Source organism: Heloderma suspectum, chromosome 7, assembly GCF_057233095.1.
Source record: "Heloderma suspectum isolate Gila_16-S chromosome 7, 16-S_ref, whole genome shotgun sequence".
Taxonomy (NCBI): domain Eukaryota; kingdom Metazoa; phylum Chordata; class Lepidosauria; order Squamata; family Helodermatidae; genus Heloderma; species Heloderma suspectum.
In genome coordinates, this window is record NC_139464.1 from 68,706,843 (window position 1) to 68,733,249 (window position 26,407).

General features: G+C 42.1%; 1 protein-coding gene across 4 annotated transcripts in view; it reads right to left on the bottom strand.

Annotated features, from left to right (window-relative positions):
• Positions 1-23,313, bottom strand: part of CNOT2 (CCR4-NOT transcription complex subunit 2) — a 72,571-nt gene extending 49,258 nt beyond the window's left edge. For all 4 annotated transcript variants that reach the window (XM_084810500.1, XM_084810497.1, XM_084810499.1 and 1 more), the window contains exon 1: positions 18,573-23,313. In XM_084810500.1, the coding sequence (XP_084666626.1) occupies positions 18,573-18,962 (390 nt within the window). In that variant the 5' untranslated portion in view covers positions 18,963-23,313. The remainder of the gene's footprint in view (positions 1-18,572) is intronic.
• Between the last annotated feature and the right edge of the window lie 3,094 nt (positions 23,314-26,407).

Sequence of the window (26,407 nt, forward strand, 5' to 3'; positions counted from 1 at the left end):
GGCTGCCGCCGCCGCCATTACAAGAAAAGTAAAAAAAAACCAAAACCACGCCCCTGTGATAGGCTACGTAACGATTAACGTAGCCTATCACGGCTAGATTTCCAAAGTCAGCCGTGATAGGCTACGTTAATCGTCACGTAGCCTATCAAGGGTGACTTAAAAAAAAAAAAGCACGTATGGCTAATGGCGGCCCCCATAGGGAGCCGCCATTCGCGTTCCTTATTTGGTCCCTGTAGTCTACGTAAAGATTTACGTAGACTACGGCGAAAATAAGGACAACGCAAATAGCGTTGCCCTTATTTTCGCCGTAGTCTACGTAAATCTTTACGTAGACTACAGGGACCAAATAAGGAACGCAAATGGCTGCTCCCTATGGGGGCCGCCATTTGCGTACGCGCTTTTTTTTTTTCAAAGTCACCCGGGATAGGCTACGTGACGATTAACATAGCCTATCACGGCTGACTTTGCAGATCTAGCTGTGATAGGCTACGTTAATCGTTACGTAGCCTATCACAGGGGCGTTTTTGTTTTGTTTTTTCTTTTGAAGTTCGCGGCCGGGGAGACGGGGCGCTTCTCCCTGGCCTGAATTTCGGCCGGGCGAGGCGGGAAGCCTCCCCCGCAGTCTGAATTTCGGCCGGGTGAGGAGGGAAGCCTCCCCCCCCCGGCCTGAACTTCGGGGGGAGCAGCGAAGCACCTCCCCCCCACCGCGAAGCAAGCTGCAAGACCAGGTAAATGACTTTCGTGCATCCCTAGGTTCCTCCTGTGCAAGCACCGGGACATTACTGACCTCTAGAGGGACGCCGCTTGCGCTGGCATTTTCATGGCAGACTATAGTGGGGTGGTTTGCCATTGCCTTCCCCAGTCGTGACTACCTTTCCCCCAGCAAGCTGGGTACTCATTTTACCGCTTTATGCTACAAAGAGAGAGGAGGAGTAAACAAGGTGCTCCAGGATTGAACTTTGTATACAAAGTTCTTTTTCAAATCACTCTTTTTTAAAAACAGCAACAACCCCACATTGTTAATAGAATTTAGCAGGCAAAAGCAGGAGGAATATATGTGATTGAAAACACTGGAAGGAGTGAGGCTTACTGATAAGTAAACATGCTTAGAATTCAGTTGCAAGTTTTAGTTTTATACATATATAAATTATATACATGTCTTCAACATTTTAATATTAAACATACTGTCTTCTGCTTAAATTGGCTATCTAAAGATTTACTACACATGAACCCTATTATACTCAGCTCTTACTTTAATGATTTTACAACAACAACAACAACAACAAACTTCATCAAGCAAGCAGCCAGCATTTTGTTGTTCTAAATATGTGCTCTAATGCAAGGTTCTCTTAATTTTTAAAAAATCACAACACAGATTATATTGGGCATGAAATAAAACATCTTAATAAATATAAGGGCCAACATAATCGTTTTCCTGAGAACTTTACAGGACTTAAAATATTTTCCATTTTAGCTCCCATAATGTATTAATCTCAGGTAAATTACTTGCACAATATTAATGAATCAGATCAAAGGAACGCTAACAGAGCATACAGAAAAGATCCTGGCATAACCATGAAAAGAGACACTTCATCTTAAAGACACACTCACAATGGAGTACTAATATTCAAAAGGAAAAAACACTAATTCAGTAATCCACTCACTGAACACCTGACATTTTTACCAGTGGCTTCTTAGATTACTTCAACATATTGACTGGGTTCAGATGCAACGCTAAGCCATGCTCGGTAAGTAGCCTAAGCTGCCTATGGTGGGCTAGCATGTTGTGTGGGGAATGTTTTTCCCACCTGTGATGGGTTAATTCCCCCAATTAAGCCACCCTCAGAACCCACACTCTGCAGTAAGGGTTATTTTATCTGTGGTGGGTTAACGTGTTGTCTGTCACACCAACATGGGTTACGGAGATCACCTACAGAGCTGCTCAGCAAGAGCAGCCAAAAACACTGCTGCCGCTCTGCTCCTCTCAAGCAATCTCTATTTAGGGATGGGTGGATTCCCTACTTGCTGGTCCAAGTGGGAATCTGCTCACGGGGGGAGGCGATCCATTCCTCCCCCTGGAATCCTCAGGAGCCAGCTCTGCTCTGCGATGATCCTGTGGAGCTGGCCGCCAGCTCTGCAGGATCACCGCACCAAGAAGCCGGCTCCTGAGGAATCCGGAGGGAGGCAGAGGTAAGTGCACCATTCTGCCACGGACTCCGGAGGCCGGATTCTTTGGAATCTGGCCTCATTGGGGTCCGTGGCAGAATTCTCCACCATCCCTATCTCTATTCCCACTGCAAAGAAAGCTGGGATACCTGCCAGGCTGGGCTGGAGGGCTACAGGAGGAGGAGGGGCGAGGGTTGTGTGAAATAAACTACTCTTTGTAGCTTGTTTGCCTGATTGTCTGATGGGAGGCAGAGTAGGTTTTTTGCATAACCACCTACCCAGCATAGCTTGCCACCCACCGTGGGTTAACGGGACATGTGAATGCAGCCATTGACCTGGTTCACAAGTCAAAAACAACCCACCATTCCTTATCTCTGCATTACTGATAGGGAAGTGGGAGTGAGCGAGTGTGCTGACTCCTGCCCACCCACTCCCACTGAATTAAACAATCCAAGCTCCGTCCCTCGATTGTTTTTCATTATGTCTGAACCCAGAATTGAAGGTTGTTAGAAGAAGAACAATTCAAACTTTTAACTCAAGAACAAACCATGAGTTACAAGTCTGGGTTGTTCTTCCCCCAATAACCAGGGGTGGGTTCAGGTGTCACAATAAACAACTCAGTGGAAGTGGGTGGACAACTGCACACTCACTTACTCCCATTTGTCCATGGCTACCCAGGGTTTGCCTACTTTTCCTATTTTTCCCTCATGATATATTAATGAAAATCAAAGTTTGGTCTTCAATATATTTGATAGATATATAAAAACATCATGGTACTTTAAAAACACAGAAGATTGAATAAGCTAGTGGACTGTGAAGTTATGAAAACAAAATTAGCTCTGAGAGGGATTCTCTCTACAATAAGATGGGAAGAAGAACATTAAAGGCAGCAAGGAATTTTGGACAATTATGGAACCAATATTATCCAGAGCTATGTTATGGAGAATATAAATATTACATTAATAACTAGCCTTGCAAAGTAGTTCCAAAAAGCCAAAAGGACAGGGGTAGACGAAAAGGATGTTTTTCAATGAAAAAACATCCAACGCATTTCAGACAACACACAGGTACTTCTGGGTAATTTAGTATAACGTAACAAATGTTGTTTGCTCTTCAGATGTCAGTCTCCAATATTAGTTTCAAAAACTGTGTTTGATAGATCTATGCACAAGAAGTGAGGAAAAAGGAGAGGAAGCACCGAATTTCACAGCTTGCTCCTTACAACATCGTAAGCCATTACAACTACGCTGGCCCTATATGAACTTTTTGTCCAAGAACAAACTGTGGCAAGCCTCAGGCTTGCCCTTCACACACATGGGGAGGAGATTGAAAGCATTCACTTTTATTTTCAAATTAACTGCGGTTTCCCATTACATCCAAATGTTAAAAACTGATTTATTCTAACTGTGATAGTTCAAACAACTCATGAACTGAAACCACAGTTTGATCCTGGTTTGTTTGAACTAGAGTTATAATAAACCACCATTTTCCAAGTTCAGATGTAACAAGAAATAACAGTTTATACAAAACCAAAAGTGGAAACTTTCAATCTCCTCGCCTCATCGGCATAGAAAGCAAGGGGAGGAGAGCACATGAATCTGAGGCTCACCACTGCTCCTTCTCATAATGCTAAACCACTATTGGCCATTATCTAACCCAGATTTTGTCTCATTAGTAAGCAACTGCCCAGAACCAGTTTGCTTTTTCCAAAGATACATATGAAACTACTTTCAGTATAATTGACATAGTTTTGAGATCACATTTTGATGCTTGCAGTCTAAGATACATGACAGAATAAGAAAAAAGTGATAACGAAGGAAGAGGAAAAACAAGCAAATTCTCACACCTATTTCTAAAGTTATATCATAGTTCCTATAACAGAAGTTGGAATGGAAATAGTTCAGGCAGAGGAGGAGCCAAATGAAGCTGGCCTCTCAGCAGAACCAGTGGAGTAGCCCTGTTTCCCATCTCTTTCTCTACTGCAGCCATAATTTTCCTAATCATTGATAAAATGCTCTGCACCATGCTGAAAGCTCCCTCCATCCTACTGATGTATGCTCTCATTTTTGCTAAAAAAGCAGACTGTTGTACCACACAAAGGCTACAATCCCATATCTATTTACCTGGAACTACCCCCTATTTAACTTAACAGGATTTATCTTTGAGTAGGCATGTACAGCGCTGCACAATCCAGTGAATAGGGAAACACATTTTTGCTATCATTACAGAAGTATTCTGTGATACTATTGTCCAACCATGCTCATATGACTAGTAACTTTAGTTTAATTGCAGCCATTTAAGGTTTAATACTAACTTCAGCATTATTCACAATCAAGAGTTATAGCAAAGAATGAACAGTATTCCTATGTAAAGATGCACAATGATAACTCCTTAACACCTGTCCAATGGATGAATTCTCAGAAGTAACCCCAATGTGTTCAAAGTGGGCTATTCATAGGCAAGTCTTCATTGGATTACAGCTTCAATTACACCAGCATAAACACAGCCTCAGTGCTTAGAAAGAGTGAACTCAAAACAAGTTTCCAGAACACGGGTTCTTCATGTGAACAGCTCTTTATGAAATACTTGGGGGAGGGGGATTAGTTTCCTATTAAGTTGCAGTTATTTACAAAAAATGTTTTTGTACTTTAATGTCAAGAGAATTCCTGCAATTTAATATGAATCCATGTGATGTCAAGCTATGGCTTAAGTAGCCTTTATATGTACTTTTGCAACAACATGTAGATTTCCTGAAATACTTTTTTTGGGGATACCAACCTTTGTTTGTTTCCTGCAGTTCTCATCTTAAGCATCAGAGTCCCATCATGCCTTTTTAAGAGCTATGTATCATTGTAATCAACAACTGCCATGTGGTATCAAGAATACTTGGAACATATTTGCCATATTCCAGCACACAATTACACAAACTTAAGTCTTACTGAAATCAATGGAACTTAAATGAGTTTAACAGTGTTATTTGGAAGCCAGTTTGTTATGCAACTTTTAAAGATTATTTCAATTGTAATTCAGATAAAATTTAATTGAGCAAAATGTATACATCCTGACCACCACCGCCAATTATAGCCCTGTTACAGTTCTGTGAACTGGCATCGAGATTCCATATGCAATGGCCATTCAAAGAAAATATCACTGATTTTGAACTTTAAGTAAGTGCCTACAGTTATAAAGCTGGATTGCCTTGGGAGATTCCAAAGCATTTCCAAGAGTGTAGTGCGTTTTCCTTTGGAATCTTAAAACCACAAAGTGCTGCATCTAAACGTGTGCACTTTTATGACAATGAAAGGAATACACTGTTTCAAAAACGGAGAAAGCACATGCAACAGTGCTAAAGTGACAGACCTAATTGGTGCCATTTTGAATAGCTGTCTGGAACAGAGCAAAAGGAGAAATAAACATCTTTATTTTCTGCACAGCACAGAAAATAAAAAATGTAATTTAAACTTCCTTATGAAAGATTTTCGGATTTCTATGTAATTGCATTTCATAGCCTATTAAAAATAGCAGATTAACAGTGGACAGCAAGACAGAAAATTGAACACAACAAAATTATGCTCCCAGCCATACTGTCAACAGGAGCTTTGCAGAAGAGTTCCCAATGGATAAATTAGCACTGTGTCTTTTTTAACAGTTAGCATTAAGTGAAACCCTCTTTAATACTGTCCTAATAGTAAGTATGCACTGCTGCTGGCTTTTACTTTTGGTTTTTCCTCTAGTTTTATTCTGTTTTATAACTTCTTATGAGTTTTTATGAGTTTCTATTACATTTCTTTTACGACTGTATTTTATGGTTTTAAGTTTTGTTTTGGGAACACTCAGGGAGCTTCTGCTATGGGGTACTATAGAAATGTAATTAATAAATATTAAACACAGTACATCTTTTAAAAATCAAGTTATATTTGAAATGTATCCCAAAGTTGTGAACACTTTAAATAAGTTTGGCATCCATATTTTATACATAAAATTGAAGTGTAAGCAAACATTTCACGTTTATAAAGTTATCCAAGGAAAATAACAATTAAGTGGGAGCACAAAAAATTAAGTGCAAGCCTATGAGATATGGTAAATTTTTAAAAAGACCTTCCCATAAAGCCTAACCACTCAAAAAGAAATCCAACCTTTTCTTAATGTCAGAGAACTTCATAGCAGATGTCACCTAAATTCATTAGCAATTTCAGTACAAAATTAGCTAATGTATTGGTAGTCAGACACCTTAAAGACATTCTGCCTTTGGATTTCAAAAGCAAGGCCTGTACTTTCTCGCCACAGTATGTAAACAATGTTTTTACTTGCTTTTTCATGTTCTCATGGACATTGAGAGCTACCCCATACTCCTCCAACCCGATTTCCTGGACAGCCTGTGAAAATCAACATTTTACCCACAAACTATTTAAAAAAACTCATCACATTAGTATTGATACACAAGTGCAGTAAGATTAATATCGTCTGAATTTCCTTTGCTGTCAGAAGATGTTAAATGTATTCAGTGTCTAGGCTCCTTCTTTCCCCCTAGATGAATGAAAACGAAACAGAATTACACCAGTGCAAAGCTATATCAAGGACTTCAAAAGAAGAGACTGCAAAGCAGGAGGAAACTATTTCTAATTCTATAGAATGTAAGGAATTATCAGAGTATTTGTGAAGTTGTACCAGGCAGTTTTATACTGCTGTTTTCTATAAAACTTTTCTACAAATCCCGTTATTTAAACTATGGTCCAGGGACCAGAAGTACTGAATGATGTACTTTGAGAATGCAACCCTATGTACACTTATCTGGGAGTAAAGCACACTGAACTCAATGGGTCTTATTTCTCAGTACACACGCATAGCATTACGCTATTAGTTGATCTTTCAGGCAATAATGGATGGTCCAGCCCAGGAGACGGATGGAAACCGGATTTCTGAATGTCTAACACCACCATCTGCCCAATTTTGTGGGATCCGTTTCGGTTGTTGCAGCCTGATGACATGGACTAGGTGCTTGCAGCAATGTGACCAACCACGTGCCCTCTTGATCCTTGCCCCTCCTGGCTAATAAAAGCTAATCAAGGGGGTATGACTGGGTGAGTCCAGGGTGTGGTGACTGCTTCCCTTCAGGAAGGTATGGTCCCTGCTGTTCTTAAGGAGGCAGTAGTGCAACCACTCCTGAAGAAGCCCACTCTGGACCCAATGGTATTCAACAACTACCACCCAGTTGCAAATACCCCTTTTCTTGGGCAAGTTCTGGAGAGGGTAGTGGCAGAACAGCTGCAGGCACTCTTGGAGGATACTGATTATCTAGACCCATTTCAATCTGGGTTTCACCCTGGTTACAGGACTGAATCAGCCTTGGTCACCCTGATGGATGACCTTTATCGAGAGAGGGACAGGGGGAGTGCAACACTGTTAATTCTGCTCGATCTCTTATCGGCTTTTGATACCACTGACCATGGTATCCTCCTGGATCGACTCCATGGGATAGGGATCAGAGGCACTGTGTTACAGTGGTTCTGGTCCTACTTGCTGGGCAGATTTCAGAGAGTAACATTGGGTGACCATTCCTCAGCCCCTTGGCAATTGAGCTATGGGGCTCCGCAGGTACCATGTTGTCCCCAATGTTGTTTAACATCTATATGAAGCTGCTGGGAGTGGTCATTAGGGGATTTGGAGCCAAGTGCCACCAGTATGCTGATGACACACAGCTCTATCTCCCTGTGACATCTGAATCAGGAGAGGCTGTGCAAGTACTGGACTAGTGCCTAAACTCAGTAATGGGCTGCATGAGGGCCAATAAACTGAAGCTGAATCCTGGCAAAAAGGAAGCCCTGTGGGTGAGTGGTTCCCACATCCGGGAGATAGGCTCAATGCCTGTTCTGGATGGGGTTGCACTCCCTCTGAAAGATGTGATCCATAGTTAGGGGGTATTCCTAGAACCATCACTGATGCTACAAGCCCAAGCAGCCATGGCGGCTCAGAGTGTTTTTTACCAGCTTCGGCTGGTTCACCAACTACGGACTCACCTGGACAGGGATAGCTTGGCCACAGTGGTACAGGCACTAGTAACCTCAAGACTGGATTACTGCAATGTGCTCTATGTGGGGCTGCCCTTAAGGCTGCTCAGGAAGCTGGAGCTTGTGCAGAACGTAGCAGCTCAGCTGTTGTCAGAAGCTGCCCCTGTTCAGCATGCAACTCCTTTGCTGAGGGAACTGCACTGGCTGCCTATTTGCTACTAGGCCAGATTTAAGGTTTTAGTATATGTGTACAAAGCCCTAAGCAACTCAGGACCAGGATAACTGAGACAGCACCTTCTCCCTTAACATCCTGCCTGGTCACTGAGGTCATTAGAGGGCTTGCTCCTGGTGGTTTCACATGGACCTATGGCCCAAATGGGGTCCACCAGGAGAACAGCCTTCAGAGTAGTGGCCCTCTTTTGTTGGAATTCCCTGCCCCTGGAGGTCAGGCAGGCACCAACACTGCATTGTTTCCAGCACCTCCGGAAAACAACACTCTTCCAGGAGGCATTCCTTAATTAACCAGTTACAATTTTTATTGGCATTGTATTTTTAAACAAATATAATTTTAATGTGGTGTTTTAATCTTTTTATGCTCTTACTGTTTTATCTTTTGTGTTTACTGCTGTGAAATCTGTTCCAGATATGGAGCAGTATATAAATATTGTAAATAAATAAAATAATGAAAATAAAAGAAAAAACTTAAAGAACTAGAGGTCTCTCAGAATTTTCCATACTGAAAACACAAGCTCCTTATCTGTTTAAATTTTAAAATTTAACCTTAAATCAGCTTGTCTATTTTCAGCAGTACAAACAGATGAAGTAGAAACTTCAAGGAATGGAAGAATGTCAAATGGAACCAAGTGAAGAAAATCAGGTTCCAGACTGAAAAGCAAAGACCTGATGCAACAGATCAGGAAGACTCTTGCATGAAGAGATGATACACCTGTCTTTTCCTACAGTATGTTGAGAGGGGGTTGGACTCGATGGTCTTGTAGGCCCCTTCCAACCCTACTATTCTATGAGAGCAAGTTTCTTATAACACAGATTTTTAAAAGCTCTGCACTGAGACAAATGTATCCCAGTGTCTTGGGCTTTGGAGCCCAGAATTTGGCTCAGGAACAGGCTCTATAGAAGCTCTGCACTGAGACAAATGTATCCCAGCGTCTTGGGCTTTGGAGCCCAGAATTTAGCTCAGGAATAGGCTCTATAGAAGCAGGAACTCTGTCAACCATGAAGATGATGAAAGCGAGAAAATTATTTTTTCTCTCTTTCAGGAGCAAAAAAGGAAAAGGTTGCTGGGGGTTACATGGGTGGAGAAGGCCCACCATCACACAGCTGGTTTTCAGCTCCTGCCTATTGAGGAGAACAAAACCAACCACCTAATATTTGTATTTTTCATGTTAAAAAGGAGCCCACACTCACTCATGTAACTGCTAGTAACTTTGAAAGTCTGAAAGATACCTTTCATGAGAAAAAAAACATAAGCTTCTACTTTATGCAAGCAAAATCAATAAACTAGCAGTATGGACCAGTCTAAAGGGACTGTGGCTGACATCTGTAACATTGAACCTAACAGGTCTACACACTACTTAGTAATCCTTTTCTTTTCCCCCCAGCTCTGCACATGTACTTTCTTGGCTGAAGCACCTCCAATTGCAGAAGGTGAATTTTAATTGTTTAGTCTTTCAAAGATCCTCCCACACCCACGTGGGAGTCAGAAACTAAGAAAATGTGGGTGGTCAACAAAGAACAGCAAACCAAAATAATGATTCTCAATAGAGCAAAGTATACAATCAGCTGTTCTATTAAGTATCCCAAGAATGTCTTTCAGGTGAAAACTCAGTAAAATACAAGCAAATGAGTTCAATAGGCCCCAAATCGTATTTACTAGATGGTATCTCCTTCTCACACACAACCCTCCCTGAGGAACACAGTGGGAAGGGGACACCTCTACCACCAAAATACCCTAGCTAGACATGTACCTAAACTTCTTTTAGAGAGCAATCCTATGCCCACCAGACAGCATTCAGTTTCCTGGCTCTGAGCTTGAAGCCAGGAAACCACGCTTTCCACCCCCTCACCCTCATAGCCAGCATGGAGAGACCCGCACCAGCTACCTCCCCATGCTCGGAAAATGGAGCATGGAGACAGGGAAAAGGGAGTGTTCCTGGGGGAAGAGAGGAGGAGGAGACCAGGGCAGCAGCTGTACGACCTTTCATATGGCAGCACCAGTCTCCTTCCCCCTCTGAGACGCCGCTGCTAGACAGGCGAAATCACCCATCTCGCAGAAATTCAGGGCGGCTGGAGCACAGAGCCGCCACTCTCCTCCCACCCTGCACTGGATACTCAGCAGCCTCTGAGTTCAGAGGCTGCCAACTATCTCAATAGGATTGTGCCCTTAGTAACTTATGAACATGAAATATATTGGGTTGGATACAGATTTAGTCACGCTTAGACTCAGTGGGACTCACATTAGTCATGACTAAAGTCCCTTTGCTTTCAATTAGTCTATTCTAAGCATAACAGTGACCTGGTTTGCACATAGAAGCAACCCAAAGTATGGATTGTTGCCTTATCCAGAGTTTATCCATGATTTTTCTGCCAGATGATGAAGCAAAGTGCAGATTGCCTTTTCAATTCCTGGGTTGTTTGATTCCCTCCTCCTTCACCTGCAGCCTCCCTGTATTTCAAATGCCTTTGTGATGCTGTAGTATTGGCATTAACAGTAGCTGGATTGTGTTTTTTTTACCTCTTACCCACCACCTCTGAAGCCAGATGAAACAACCCATGGTTCACATGCAACAATAACCCATAGTTAAAACAACCGAGAGTTCACAATCCAATAACCAACTACGGGTTCTTTTTCTGGGTTGTTCATGATTAACAACCAATAGTTAACCTATAGTTCTGGGTTTGCACATAACGACAACCCAGGATTCAACAACCCATACTCTGGTTGTCATCACATGTGAACCAGGTCTAAGTCTGGATCCAAACCATTATGCAGATAAAATTGCACAACATATTATGATAGCACAACTGCCTTCATTTTATTCAAATAATGATGTATCTACCCAGTGTTAGAGAGGGAGCTGCAAACTGCCACACCTCCATGATAGCTAAATATATATTCACCTTTGCTAACTGAGAAAAATGGGGGGGGGGGGTTAACATTGAAAAAAGAAACCACCAGCACTGAAATAAGCAAGAGGAAAATTATACTATCTGGGCTTAGAAACAGTATGTAAGCATCAGCACTTTTATGCAGAAACAGAACTCATATTTTTGAGAAAAAGCTCAAAAACTAAACATTGCCATAATGTAATTGAGTAGTAACAATACATATGGATATTCAGTTACACTTTATAATACTATTAGACTTTACTGTTAACCCTCTACACAGCAAGTATCATACTAACGGCAAACAGATAAAATTAGCCATCCTCATTTACATCCTGCTCCACCTCAATAAATATATTCTTGTAAAAATAACATCATAGCTCAAGTTTATTTCTCTAATCAGAAACAATGTCAATAGCTTCCGATTCTAAACTTTCACTATGAGCTTCATGGTCTTCAGAAAACTGAAGGTTTGAACAAACTGAAATTAGTTTCTCAACTCTTTTTGCATATTAGTTTGTTCTTTGTGTATTTTCCAACATACTGTTTCTTCACTTGATGCAGAAAATGGAGGAATCTGAGGCAAATGAAAAGTAAGAGAATCCAGCCATTGTGTTGTACATACAGGTGTCTTACCACCAAGTTGCAGGAGCAATATGCTTAGCAGATTCCCAAATTGCACTGCTGCACCAAACAGCCAACAACAAAAACAACAACGGATGTGTGTACTCTACAACATTAGAAAATACTTTTCCCAGCATCAAGTTCTAAGAGTGTGGCTTGTTTATTTATCCAGTCAAATGCAGTAGTAATATCATCACTTACATTTAATTACTGCCCTGATCTGAAAGATTTGCAACAATGTGAATTTGCTATATGACAATATGTATTTTTAAAGCACTGCTTTAAAAAGTATTGAACTTTTCAGACGTGTTTTCTTCATTTTTCCACTTCAAGCCTCAGATAAAAATGAGGGGAAGAAAATACCTCTGATTAGAAATCCATCTAATATGGATAGGGCTTGTTCCCAGATAAACATGCCTAGCACCATTGCCGACATCTAACTGGTATCTTTCCTAACTGACTTTAACAGTGAACGTGTACCCTTCCTAACAGGTATTGTTAACTATGTCACTTTTTCATTTGTGGTACTGCACAAATCTGATCTGAAACTTAGCCGATACTACAATGAGACTCCATTCATCGTTCTTACATGCATATTTACTTACGTATACATTTTTCGAAAAACAGAGAGCATTATTCACCAAAGTTAAACACATTTAAGCACAACTGATTTTAATGTTAAAGCTACGAACATGCTTAAATCTTTCCCACTGAATGAAATCAAACTGACTTAAATGCACTTAATGTTGGCCGAAACATGCCCTAACATTTCAAGTCAAATACTACAGTGCGGATGTGTATAGAACTACATTAGAGACAGCGACCGTTTAGGCTCCAATATATTTTATACATAATTCTTCTGGGAATATAAAAGGGTTTCAATTAATTCTTCATTAATAGAGTATCAAATTTATTATTTTAATGAGACCTAAACATACATGCCAAATGAACTTATTTCAATGAAAACAAGTGTACTTTAAGTCTTAGCATGTCAAAAGCATCCCAGCTTTCCAAGGCACCAAGAAAACTGTGTCTTACTAAATGTTATTAGATACTGTTTACACTGCTCTCTCCTTGGTACCTAGAGTCCACTCCTTTTATTCTGATGCAACGGAACAATACTAAGCAATCCCAAGGTCATGCATGATATAAAAGAACTGCTATCTTCATCAACATTATCTTCCTCTCTTGTATAAAAGATAACCTAGAATACCCACAATAGGTAGTCCTGCTTATTTCCTGTACTTCATAACAGCAACTTGATGTGCAGACATCAACAGGTGATAGTATTTATCCCCATGTTGTGAAAAGCTTGCCCTGCTGATTCATGCATACCAGCCTTTCCCAACCTGGCACCCTCCAGATATGTTTAACTACAACTCCCATCATCCCCAGCCAGCACAGTCAATGGTCACTCTAGATGTGGATGGTGGGAATTGTAGTCTAAGACATCTGGAGAGTGCCAGGCTGGGGAAGGTTGCTGCATACTAAAGTCACAGAAATAGGCCAGGTAGGGTGGGGGTTATAGTTTGCAATCCTAGAAACAGGTTCTGCATTTGACCAGTTCAAAAGAGCCTTCTAGTATCTGGGTACATTATAACCCAAACAACTTTTTTTAATTCATTAGAATCTCGCTGCCAAGACAGGGCAACTGCATGGCCTATCAAAAGTATCTTTTGCCAAGATGCATTCAAGTTCTATAGATTTTTTTAAAGAATACTACTACTGCTAATAGATTATGAATAGAAATATACATGGTCTATTCAGAATAAAAGTTAAATCAAACCTCCTATAACAGCAGTGACCAGATGAAGCAATTCATGCAGCTTACAGATTTTTTCAAATCAGATAGTCTGTTTCATCATCGAAGCCACCTTACATAAAATTTCTGTTGATAGGTGGAATATAACTTATCAATAAAGTAATGCAGAAAATGCTCCAGATTTTGTTTTAGAACTGAATAAAGTTAAGCTGTTATATTTTTTTAAAGAGTTCCTGTATTTTTTCTTTAGATAACCCAAGGAGCTAAATTTAGCTTTTTGAAAACCCTGATTTGTAGAAAAGTATTATATAACACTTTAAAATAACATTTTAATGATACAGTAAAGGGAAATTTTGAGTTACAGAAACACTAGAGCCCCAATGCAGAGGCTACCACCTGTGTATACAGGAGCTCTGCACTGGACTGTCCATGAAGTTAAAAGAAGCATTTTCTGACATGAAACCTGTGGATACAGCAAATCCCATACAAAGCTTTGAAACAGGTTACAGATCTTTCAACTGCCTGTAAGTGTATGAATTCATCTTTTAAAACTAACACAGAACTCAAAGCCATCATGACATTTAATAAATACAATATTTCTATTTTATCACTAAAACAACTTGACATCACTACTAAATCATTTGTACAAAGCCTGAGGATGCAATCCTGTATCCAGTTACTTGGAAGTAAGCCCCACTTAACTCAGTGGCCCCTGTTTCTGAGTAGTCATGTATAGGATTGCATTGTTAATTGTTAAAATACATAGAAGCATGTGAAAAAGATAGAATAAAGCTAAGGTACTCAGGTGGGCATACAAATAGCTACGCTGACTACTGTATAGAAGCAGTTAAATCACCAGAATTATTTATCTTTGATTAGTCAGTCCCCTCTTTGAAATTTGATTGTATATTGAGACTCCAGAGAATGAAGAAATACTAACAGCTTGATGTCCTTCAGACTCATGAAATGTCACATCTAGCATGTCACAATGTGTACTGGGATGCCCTAGCAAACCAGGAAGTGCAGGAGAGTTTCAGAGGGCAAAGACTGCTTCAAACATTATATACTGTTTACACTGAAAGCACATCCAGATAAGAAGTAGTATGTGAATGGCATGTAACTCATGATATTTGATGATTGTACAAGTGTCTACTGCACATGTATATACTGGGAAGCTGCAGTCAATGACATGATTCGCATGTAACAACACGTTGGCTAAACAACCCATGGGTTGTCATGCAGGAGTACTGCCTGCAGCATGTGCGCCACTTCTCCTTTTACTCAACGACCCCCAACGGGCTCCTTTGTAGGTTGCTGAGCATGCCATCTGAACTCAGACTGCTGGGTTGTTCAGGGACTAAGCAACCTAGTAGTTAACCCAACAACAAACCATAGGTGAACTGCTGAGTTGTTTAGCCCCTAAACAACCCAGTAGTCCAAGTTCAGAAGTCACGCTCAGGAACCTACAAAGGAGCTGAACATGGATTGCTGAATTAAAACGGAAGTGGCAGGTACATGCAAGCAGCATGTCCACTGTCTCCCACTTGTCCCCAATGAGCTGTCATTACCTGCGAAAAGCCACAATCAGTGCATGGCATTATATTAACTGTCAATATTTGATCACTAACTTGGTGTAATTATCAAATATATAACATTCCACCATAAATAACCATTATTGGTTAAAACATCCTTTTAAAAGAGAGAGGAACTCATAACTGCATTAGTTGGAAACTACTGCAAACATTTTTATGAACAAACTTAGAGGATAAAGGAAAATTTGCAAGTAATGATGAGCCAAGAATCCTGGCTTCATAACCACAATGTGAACCTTTGTTCCTGCTGTGCTCCTTCTTCTGAGGAAGTAAGGTAAATGAACCAGAAGAGAGCTTTGCATGACATCTGAACCTATGATTTTTGTTAAGTGTGCCCAAATAAGCCAGGATCATAAACCGGCTTTAAACCAGATTTTGCTGTTGACTTACAAATCCTGGCATGTTTGGGCATACTTAAACCACTAGGTGAAGAGAGAAGCAAATGAGCTGCGCAGCTCATTCACATCATGATTTCTTAAGCCAGGATTCCCGATTACCATCATGTTCAAGCGCAGCCAATGAAATGGTGCTGGTCACAATGTGGGGAATTTGAGAATACTTGAAATAAACTCAAGTTTTATGTCATTAATTATTATATTCCAGACTGTCTAGTGAATGTTCAATGCACTTCTATGCATGTTTACTCAGAAATATCCCACTGAGTTCAAGGAAATTTATTTCCAGATAAACGTATATAGAACTATAGCATTAATGATCAGAGGAAAGCATCTCAGAAGCACATTGTAGAACAGGTAGGGGGTGAAGAAGAGCACTCCACTTTAAGCTGCAAATCTATACACAGTTATGTGGGAGTAAGCTCCATTTGACACAGTTGGACTTACTTTTGAGTAAACATTCATAGGATTGCTGTGCAAGTGATTCAGTTGCCACAACTCATGATTTCCAAATAACATATAGCTTGGATCCAGAGTTTCTTTGAATGGAACTCCACTCAGAGAAAAAATTCCCATTGGAAGAAGGAGGGAGGTAGCTTTCACCTATTCCTTCTTCCCTCTGAAAATCTGTTTCAGAGGTTAAGGAGGCCGTCTGGAACAGTGTTGGAAACAGCATGGAGGCCTGCACAAGAAATCAGTGGAAATCACCTCCCCAATTCCTCCAATGGGAACCTCTACGAGATTGCAGTCCCTTCCACGACCACAAACTCTACATCCAACCCTATGTATTTGTGAGTACTAGTATTATCATATCATAAACATTATGTTATGTATTATTTGTTGGAATTACTGTCTCACAATCCGTATAATTTTAATCATTCCAGTTCAACATATACATTGCGTGGCTAACTCAAGATTATAATCAGTGAAAGAGCTCAAGGTTTTGTGCAACTTCACTCAATCCATACATGAGCCCCACCTGGGGAAAGCTAAGTTTATTGCATAAAAATATCCATCAAAGACATCAGAAGAGCTTAGGTTCACTTACATGAGTACCTTATAACTTTTCACACAAATTTCACTAAAGCATAACTTTGAGTATAAGAACAGCCTAATCAAATATCTTGAGAATCCACTAACAATTTTCTGCAATGTGAGGTTGATACACAAATTGGCATTGGTGGGGAGGAGGATACTGACTTTTGCTCCTCAATATTTCACTAAATATTTGGAAAGTGTAAAACAATTTATGTTCAGTATCACTGTCTTGCACCATAAGCTTCCTGGAAAAGAACAATAAAGAAAGGCCTTAAACACCATAAATTTCTAGCAGAAAGCCTAGTAGACTCACACACTTATTTCAGAATTTTACAGTCTGCTCCTTCACATTAGTTGTACCAAAATTTGCATGAGAGGCAGCACAGCACCCAAGCACCCAGCTGTCTGGAGGTTCACAACCCTCCTGAAAACTACATCATAAGACCCAAGAATTAGTACCCTGGAATGCTACACCACACATCTCAACTTAAATTATAAAAGCAGGCATGATATCATTTTAAAAAAACGGGGGTGAGGTAAGCTCAGATACATCCACTGTGCCCTACCATGATGAGATAATAACAAAATATATACTAATAAAGTTGTGTTACATACAAGGTATCGCCTTCAAACGTTAAACACCCAAAACATATAACAAAACTCCATCACAACATGTTTAAGTTTGCTCTCCTGATAGGCCAAATAAACTTAGTCTTACAAAACCTGACTTCTGGTCCCTAAAATGTGACAGGTCTGATCACGTTATTACACGCAGCTTCAACACAAACAAAGGATCGCCTTGCATTTTCCTCTGGAGAGGAAAATGTGCAGTGCATTTTCCTCTGGAGAGGAAAATGTGCAGTTTAACTATTTACACACAGCCCGTTATCAGCTTATCGACGGCGAGCTGCACTGAACACCACACTGAGCGAATACTCTCAAAACAAAAACAAGATCACCAACCCAAGACCTCATCCTGGAGAGCGCACAATCACCCGGTTGGAAGTTTGTTCTATAAACATCGCTGGGGCCCGGAAAAACACTCTTTTGCAGCCGCTCGCTCAGAGGTCTGCGGCAAAGAACCCCGAGGCAACAGGCAATTAAGGGGAATCCTTTTCATTCCGGGCCTTCCTGATCGGGGGCTCCAATAAACAGTCCGCAAAGGCCACCTTGGCGCTTAGGAAGCCCCCTTCGCCCGCCAGTGTACGGGAAGTGGGGCAAATTCTGCTATATCGGTTCTTACCCAGAGCCTCAGGCATCGGGGGAGGAGGAGGGGGGGGGGGGCGCGACGCTCGGACACGGCCCCGAACTGCGCTCGCACTCCAGCAGCATAAAGGGCAACTCCAGCCACAACTAGGCCAAGCGACAGCTCGGCGAGGGACGTAAGGAAGAGTCGGTAAGAGCGGGTCGGCGGCGGCGGGAAAGGAAGCTGCGGGGCAGGCGAAGAAGCGGACAGAGCAGAAGCGGGACCGCGGCCCCGACGAGCGAGGCCTCCCTTGTGCCGCCTCCCGCGGCGGGGCCTCCCTCCCCGCTCTGGGCACCGGGGAAGGGATGGCGGGCGGGCAAACGGGCAGGGCCGCGGGGCGCCTGCACTCCCGTCTCAAGCGTTGGGCCGCCGCGGCGGCGTCCTGCTCCCCCTCCTCTTTCCCTCACACATCTCTCCCCCCCCCCTTCCTCTCCCTCAGAGAGACAAAAGCAAACGGAAACCGAGCGGGATGAGGCTGGCCCCGGCAGGACCGGACCGGACCGGACCGGACCTGGCGGAAAGCCTCCCCGACGCGCCCGCGGACTCCCCGGGGAGATTCTCGGTTGGGCCGCAGCAGAGAAGGAGGCGGCGGGGGAAGAATAATAGGGCCGAACTCACCGCATGAATTTTCTTGTCCCGAGGATTCAAGATGGCTGAGCACCCCGCACGGAGGATGCTGGGGGAACGACCTTTACCCTCTGACCCCACCGCTGCCGTCGTGACCTCGTCGCCGTCGCCGCCGCTCGGCAGCAACCGCGGGACGAACAAGAGAGCCGACGTGGTAGGCCGGCCGTGAACCGTCTTCTGTGCCGTGGCAGCGGCCGCCGCTGACGCCGGTGCCCCCGAGGCAAACGCGGCCTCGCTCCCGCCTGCCTGCTTCTCGCACCGCCGGACTCGGGCCTCGCTCTCACGGCGCTTCGCCCATGCCGGGGCTGCCGCCGCCAGGAACTCGGGGCCTAGCCTCGGAGAGAGCGGCCTTGTAGGGGCAGTGAAGAGATTCTGAGACATCCGGGGAAGGGGGGGGGCTCCTAGACGGATGGAGGGAGGGACCTTTTACACACGCGTACACAGGCCATCTGGAGAGCAAGGAAGCGGTAGTTGTGACACCACATCGTCTCTACAGTAGAGCTGGGGAGGAGTTTCCTTCCCCCCCCCCGAAGGAATGAGGCCCTAACATAGTCCGTAACTACCCTGCCACGAAAAGCTAAGGGCCTCTTCACTCGGGGTGAAATTCCTGCACGAAAGTAATCTCGCAGTAGCATGCACGTTGTCAGGTGTGATGATGCCCTTTTCACGCATGTTATATGATGCGTGTCTATGATTAACCGATACGTGCGTGGAGCAGGTAGGGCCATTTGTGTAAGAACCTGGCCATTTGTGAAGCAGCCCTAAGAGCAATTACTATTGAGGGATGCAAGTCTGTATCTCGAGAGCGTCAGGAAAATGGGTTTGTAAGCTAACTTGCTACCCACTGAAAGGTACAGAGGTGGGTTGTGGCTCCATGGGGGAGGAAACACAAAGTAAGGACAATGTTTTTAGGCTACTGTGAACCAGCAGAAATCGTGTAAGACATGATGCCAGGCAGGCAAGAATGATGTACTGGTATGCTTACATTGTATGCTCTTTACGTTGCATTGAAACTAGACCTTTATGCCTTATGCATCTTGTAATAGAATTCTAGTGCAGCACCTGTCTAGGCTATGAATGCCTGGTATGTGAACACGCAAGGCAAACCAGTTTAAATGAGACACCAGGTATGTGCAATGCTACATGGATAAGTTTTGTTTTGCTCATCTGCCAACGTGTTTAAATTGGCCCTCTAACCCCCTGGAGAGGAAAGATCGAGCAAAGACTTGTAACAAACTACAGCACCCCTTATAAGAAAGGATAAAGTGCAATGCTCTCATTTCCCTACCAGAAAACTAGAGGGGAGGTCCATTAACAGTTTTGAAGGGAAAGACACTAACAAATCAACTTCTCTCACATATATGGCTAAAAATCTATGTAACACTTGTGGCCGATACAAGAGGAAAGCTGCACCTCTTGAAAAAGAATAGGGACAGAGACAATTATACCACATAGTACTCTGTTATAAGCCCTATCCTTCACAGAGCATATGGGTAATTGTCTCTCAAAATTCAGTCATTATCTCCTTTATAATGTTCTTCCATCTTGTTCTGCGTAAGATTCTGTAGTGTTACATATATGTAAAATGTTCTCAAAGGTTTTGTAAAAAATAAAACAGTTACATGAAAAACATAACTAACGAAGTAGCAGAAAAGTAGTAAATCCTCAAACTAACTAAACCTGGTCACGCAGCATGATCTAAACACATTTACCCTAAAAATTGTGCGTAAGATTGCAGATTTTGTGTTGTGCCTAGGTTCGTGATTTATTTGTGCTGTACTGATATAACTATGTTTACATCAACGCCTTTGTTGATTAAGGGCCAGTGATGTAGAGTTTCCAGAAAATTTTGAACTGGAAAATTTTCCAATGCACATTAACCTAATTTACATTGGACAAAAATCAGTTTGCATCGGAAACTTTTCTGATGCGCTAGAGAGATCTAATTTAGCATGTTTATTTTACTTGCATTTAGTAAACAACAAAGCTTTAAAAATGTGCCCTGTGTTAATTTTTTGTCCCCAAACCAGATGTATTTGACATGAAATATTTGAGAGAAAAAATTAAAGCACACTCAGTGTGATTTAGATGTTATGTTATGTAGACATTTTTATTGGAATATTTGCACAAATGTAAAGGCTATAGCATTTACTGTTGACACATGGAGGGAGCAATCTTATGGCCACTAGACACCGTCTAGAGGGTCATAGGATTTTTCGGTTTCTGGAAACCAAGGTCGGAGCCCTGACTCCGTTCTTGGTTCCCAGAAACCACACTCCCCACCTCCTCATAGCTGGCATGGTTCTCCATCAGAAACAGAGCACAGAGGGGGCAAAAGGGGGGCAGGGAGAGGAGGAGACCACAGACGCCTCTTTATAAGTCTTCCTATGTGCAGGGACACTCCAAAGTCCCTGGCTAGACACACAGAATTGTGTGTCTAGCCAAAAATGCAAGGCAGTCGGAGCATGGAGGAGAGGATCACCACCATGCTTCAGCCACCGTGCATAGGATAGTCACCAGCCTCCAAGTTCAGAGGCTAATGTCTGTCTCTGTAGGATTGTGCCCTAAGGGTGCATTGCTTCCTGTGGAATGCTGGGAGTTGTAGGAATTTGTCTAAACGTCCATAGGATTGCACTCTTAAGAGAGCAATCTTAGGGCCCCCTAGACAGCATCTGGGGCCTCATAGAATGCTGTGGGTTTCCTCCACACCTGTAGACAGAGCACAGGGGAAGAGATCCAATTGTGGATCTTTCTTCTCCCAGCCCGTTGTAGAAAGCTTTTCGTACAAGGTTGCACCGAGGTTGCAACTGCAACCTCGCAAAAAGTCAGGGAGAACAGGAGGCATGCTGATGAGCAGGATGAGGCGGTAAGAGGAGAGGCCAGGTTGCACAGTATCCTATGGCCTTTCCAGTCCCCTCCCCAGTCACCAAAAGGTAAGTCAGCTACATGGGCTCAGGCCCATCTAGCTGCTCTTTTGTATTTTGAATGGAGGCAAAATCACCTCTGTTCTCTTACACTGCCTGGCTCTTGCCAGAAGTGCATAGGATAAATGAAGGGATCCAAACTCATAACCTTCTGTCTGGCAGGATTAATTTTAGCAACCCAAAGAATTGTACATGATATGCTGACAACCACTCATCTGTTTCAACAGAGTTCAGCTCTCTTCAACTAAGGTGGTTGGGCCACCTTCAGTTTCACTGTCATTTCTTATTAGTTCCATTTCACTCTGAAATATATATGTGTTCCGGTGGCATATATGTATTCTCTAGGGTTAATCACCTGAAAAACATCGATTACAACTTTGAAAATGCCAAACTTACCTACTATTATATTTGCAATTGGCATATAATCATTTTTACTAATGAACTTATGAAATGAAACATTTTCCATGGAAAAAAGAAGCACTGGAAAAAATTCTGCCCCACATCACTGTTACGGGACATTTCAGATATTATTAATTATACAGCTAATACCTATAGGAATATCCCTTGCGAGACACATGCAAGTACTCAGTGGTGAGGACTGCAAGTGCATCTTATTTTTCTCTGTGTAAACATGATAATCTGCCAAGAAGTGCTATCCATGTAGGAAATGTATAATACCTGAGGCAGCCCAGATGCATTGTAATATAGCAAATCTCCCTACAGGTCTAGTCATTTTGGGAAGTTCTCTTAAGTATTAGTTTGCACAAATGAAAATGGGAATAATAATCCCTTTTCACTTGATAGTGGTGAAGCAAACTCAATTTATGACTGTGAAATATATTTCTATGTTATCCTATCTGTATTGTTCACTGCTCCAGAATCTGTCTGGATGTGGAGCGGTATACAAATGTTGTAAATAGGTAATAGTGTATTATCTAGAATTCTGCCAACCAGTTGTATTTGTCCACCCACACATAAATTGTTCCCATATATGTGTATCTGATGTCCCTCATTCATGATATATTCATCCTATACACCAGAGCTTTCCAAACTTTTCATGTTGGTGACACACTTTTTAGACATGCATCATTTCATGACACGGTAATTCAGTTTTACTAGCAAACCGGAGGTTAAACTAACCCGTTGTAAGAGATACGGACACATACATAAATTGTAATAACAAAATGCATGGGGATAGAACATATCTCATGAAAACCTTTCATTTATATTTTTTAAAATATATGATTTGTAAGGTAATAACGTACATTGTTGTCATTTATGAGTAACAGTATGTAAATATGTGCAAGAAAATGTGAAAAATAAACAAAATTAACTAAAGTATTTATAATACATATTAGGACACATAGGCCCAGGTAGGAGCCTAGCTGCAAAAACACATGAAGTAGAGAAGCAAAAGTCCAATAAAAATGGTATAAATATGTATGTCTCACTACAAGGCTATATTGCTGTAAATATTTGCAATGCCTATGTCCAGAGTCCAGTTCTAGCACTCTCCGGTGGTACACTGCCGGTGGGTGGTTAATCCACAATTACAGCAGAGTGAAAATAAAAATAAATGGCAGAAATCAAATTATAAGTGCCACGTGGTGGGTGGCTTGCTGTTTGCCACATTGGGTTTGGGAGGGTGGCCTCCCTTCAGCCAGCAGCAGGTGGGTTGACTGGGTGACAGCCTGCAGCTGTGCTCGCCCGGGTGCTTGGGAGCACGCTGATTCTGAGCCTTCTGGCTTCCACTGAGCGCCGTTCCGACTGGCCAAGATGGCGGACAGCCCACTTGGTGCAGTCCCAGGCGGCATTTCCACCTGTGCATTACTGTGGCCTGGCCGCGCAGCAGCGCGGTGCAGAAGTCCGCAAAGGGCGCGCTTGAAATCTCGCAGGACTGGTGGCCACTGCCACTTTTCCATGCCGGCGTCAGCCAAGCTCTGCTCCCAAGGCGGCGTCTCCCCTCCCCTCTCTTCGCCCCGCACCTCTACCTCGCCGTACTGCTCCAACACTGCCAGTCACGAACGCCCTACGTCAAGACGCCACATGATCCTAAAGCAGCTAATGTTAAAGCAGCTAAGCCGTAGCTGCTTTAACATTAGCTGCTTTAGGAAGTTCCGGGGGAGGGGCCAAGGGAAGCAAACGCGAGTAAGGGAGCTCTGCGGTGCCCTTCCGCACAATTTTCTGCATTTTGCGCAACACACCTACACACTGCCACCGACACACTAATGTGTCGCGACACACGGTTTGGAAAGCTCTGCTATACACACTTACCTGTGAATAAGTCCCATTAAACTCAATGAAGTTTACTTCTGAATAGACATATACAGGATTGCACTGGATATGAATTAGGGTTATTGCTGCTAGAGACTGACCTTACTCATCAGAGTACTTAACAAGACTTTCACTGAGTACTGATAGAGTTAATGTTATAACATAGCAAAGCCACTTTCAGTACTGTTGCAGACACCATTTGTCAAGCAGATAGACTTACTGTGACTTTTACAGGCATTAAGGAGTGGCTTTCTCACTGTATGTGGTTTGAGTCCTTGTTTTAGTCAAATGGTATTTAAGATGTCTAAAATAGAAATAATTCATAGTGGTCCAGTGTGAGCTGTCACTTTGGAGGGTGCCATAAGTTCATCAGCTTATAGATGAAATGGCAAATCTCTCTAGATTTGATTTTTCAATGAAATGTGATGTGATGACTTGTATAGGATTTGGAAATCTGACAATATTTTCCCTATTTAAAAGGGAACCACCCAGAGAGCTTTGGCTGGGCAGTATAGAAATGTAATGAAAGAAAGAAAGAAAGAAGAATGACAAACAGTCTTCACTGTAACTAGCTCAGCAAATTTTCTCATTTTAAGCAGGACTTACCTGTGCAATTAGACATATTTTAGTGTTTGGTTCTTTCCCATGTCTGGTGATAGCTTTTATAGAAAAGCTAATCGTAAAATTCCATTCTTTTAATATTACTGCTTATTCCCATTGACTAGATCAGGAATTTATCTTTTTAAATATTTGTTTACCTTGTTCTTCAGCTGAAATCTGAAGACCATGAAAAAATGACATGGACCAGACAGAGACTGATTCATGCATCACTAGCAGAGGGTCCGCAACTTGTCTACGATCTTGCCACTTAAGCAGCAGCAAGGGTGAGGGCAGTTCCAACAGTTCAGGGTCCTCTCCACTTTCTGTCCCACCAGTTACTGTTGGTATGTTAATGTTCCATGCAGTATTACTAACATGTAGTGGAGTGCAGTGAAGAACACTAAGGTACGCTCGGGAATAATCAGCAGACATTGCTAATCAACCAAAGGAACCAGGGGGTGAGGAGCTCAGTGGAATGAAGTAGACTGGACAAAATGAAAAGCATCCTGGAACGTGAATGCATCACAGAGTTAAGTGAATGAGACTACTGGCCAATGTGTCAGTAACTCTAATTGGCCCTCTCACAGCGCTGTCTGTAGTGTTTGTGTATGTGACTTTTCTCCTGGGCTCCAACGGCCAACCATTAAAACTGACCTCCTGTATACTGTTCTCTGTTGTTTTTACAGCTGTTTTATTTTTTTTTTCTCTGCTTCTAAGAGGGCAATAGGATCATGACTACATTGCATCAGGGTAGAGGGATCATAAGACTGGCCTACCCAAGTGATCCTTTATGAAAAACCCCAGGTTCCACTAGAAAGAAATGTTTGTTATTCAATAGTAAGCAGCTATAACCTGCAGTAATGTAATATAGTGTGAGGTAGCATTGTAGTGCTGGAATTTGAGTCAGATCACATACATGCAAAAAAAAAAAACACAACATGGTGGTTTTTAAGACCAAGTGGACATCTGTGTTTTTCCAAGGAAAAGGCCATAGTTCAGTGGTAGAGCACGTGCTTTGTATGCTTAAAGTCCAAGGTTCAATTCCTGGCATCTCTAGTTAAAGAAACACAAGCAGAAGCACTGGAAAATACCTCAGTCTAAGTTCTGGGGGAACCACTTCTCAGAGTACTAGACAATAATAGGGTAGTTGGACCAAAAATCTGGTTAGTATAAGGCAGCTTCAGAATGTTCATCTCCAAAAAGTAGGTTATGCCCCCTAATGTGATTGGGTACTAAACCAATTTATGCGTGTCATCTGTCAGTGAATGAACTGGGAACAGGGCAGGAAGTGGAAATGTAGCTTCTGCGGACTTCCACTAAAAAAATCAATTCAGCTCAAAGCCAGAGAATTGATATAAGGGGCTTTGTTCTTTTGCCAAGCCTCCTTTAGAGATTTCACTGCATTTCAGTCCTTTTGACAAACATTCACCTATGTGAACTGGGAAATGCATTTAATTCAGTGTTTTCTGCAAACATTTCTTATGTATCTAAATACCACTTAAAACCTAAAGGCAACCAGGAAAAATAAGGCACCTGCAATCTTGCTGAGTTACTAATGACCGCTTCCCACCTGTGTCTTAAAATGTAACCCAGCAAGGAGAAAGCATGTGAAAGTGGCAGACATCTGAGACTAGTGCTAAAGCCAATTTCATTTGGTCCTTGTTTGTCAAGACACCTAATCCGAATTATATTCCCGTTATCATTCTTCCAGCACAATTTTTATTTTCTCACATCCATCAGTGGATATCCATGTGCATCACACTGTTCTAAAGTATTTACATAAAAGTACTGTCAATTATTACATGCGATTGCGAGACTACTGATGCTTACTGCATTTGCTGATGGAGGAAAAGAATAAAAAGCGTAATATGTTTTTAGAAAGGTCAAGAGTACTACTTGTTTGTTTTTAAAACCAGCAGTGCCACATAGAGTACATCTGCAGTTGTGATCATTTTTTCATTTATTTTATCCTATTATTATATGAAATAACTTGACCGACATATAAACTAAGATTAAAAGCATGATCAT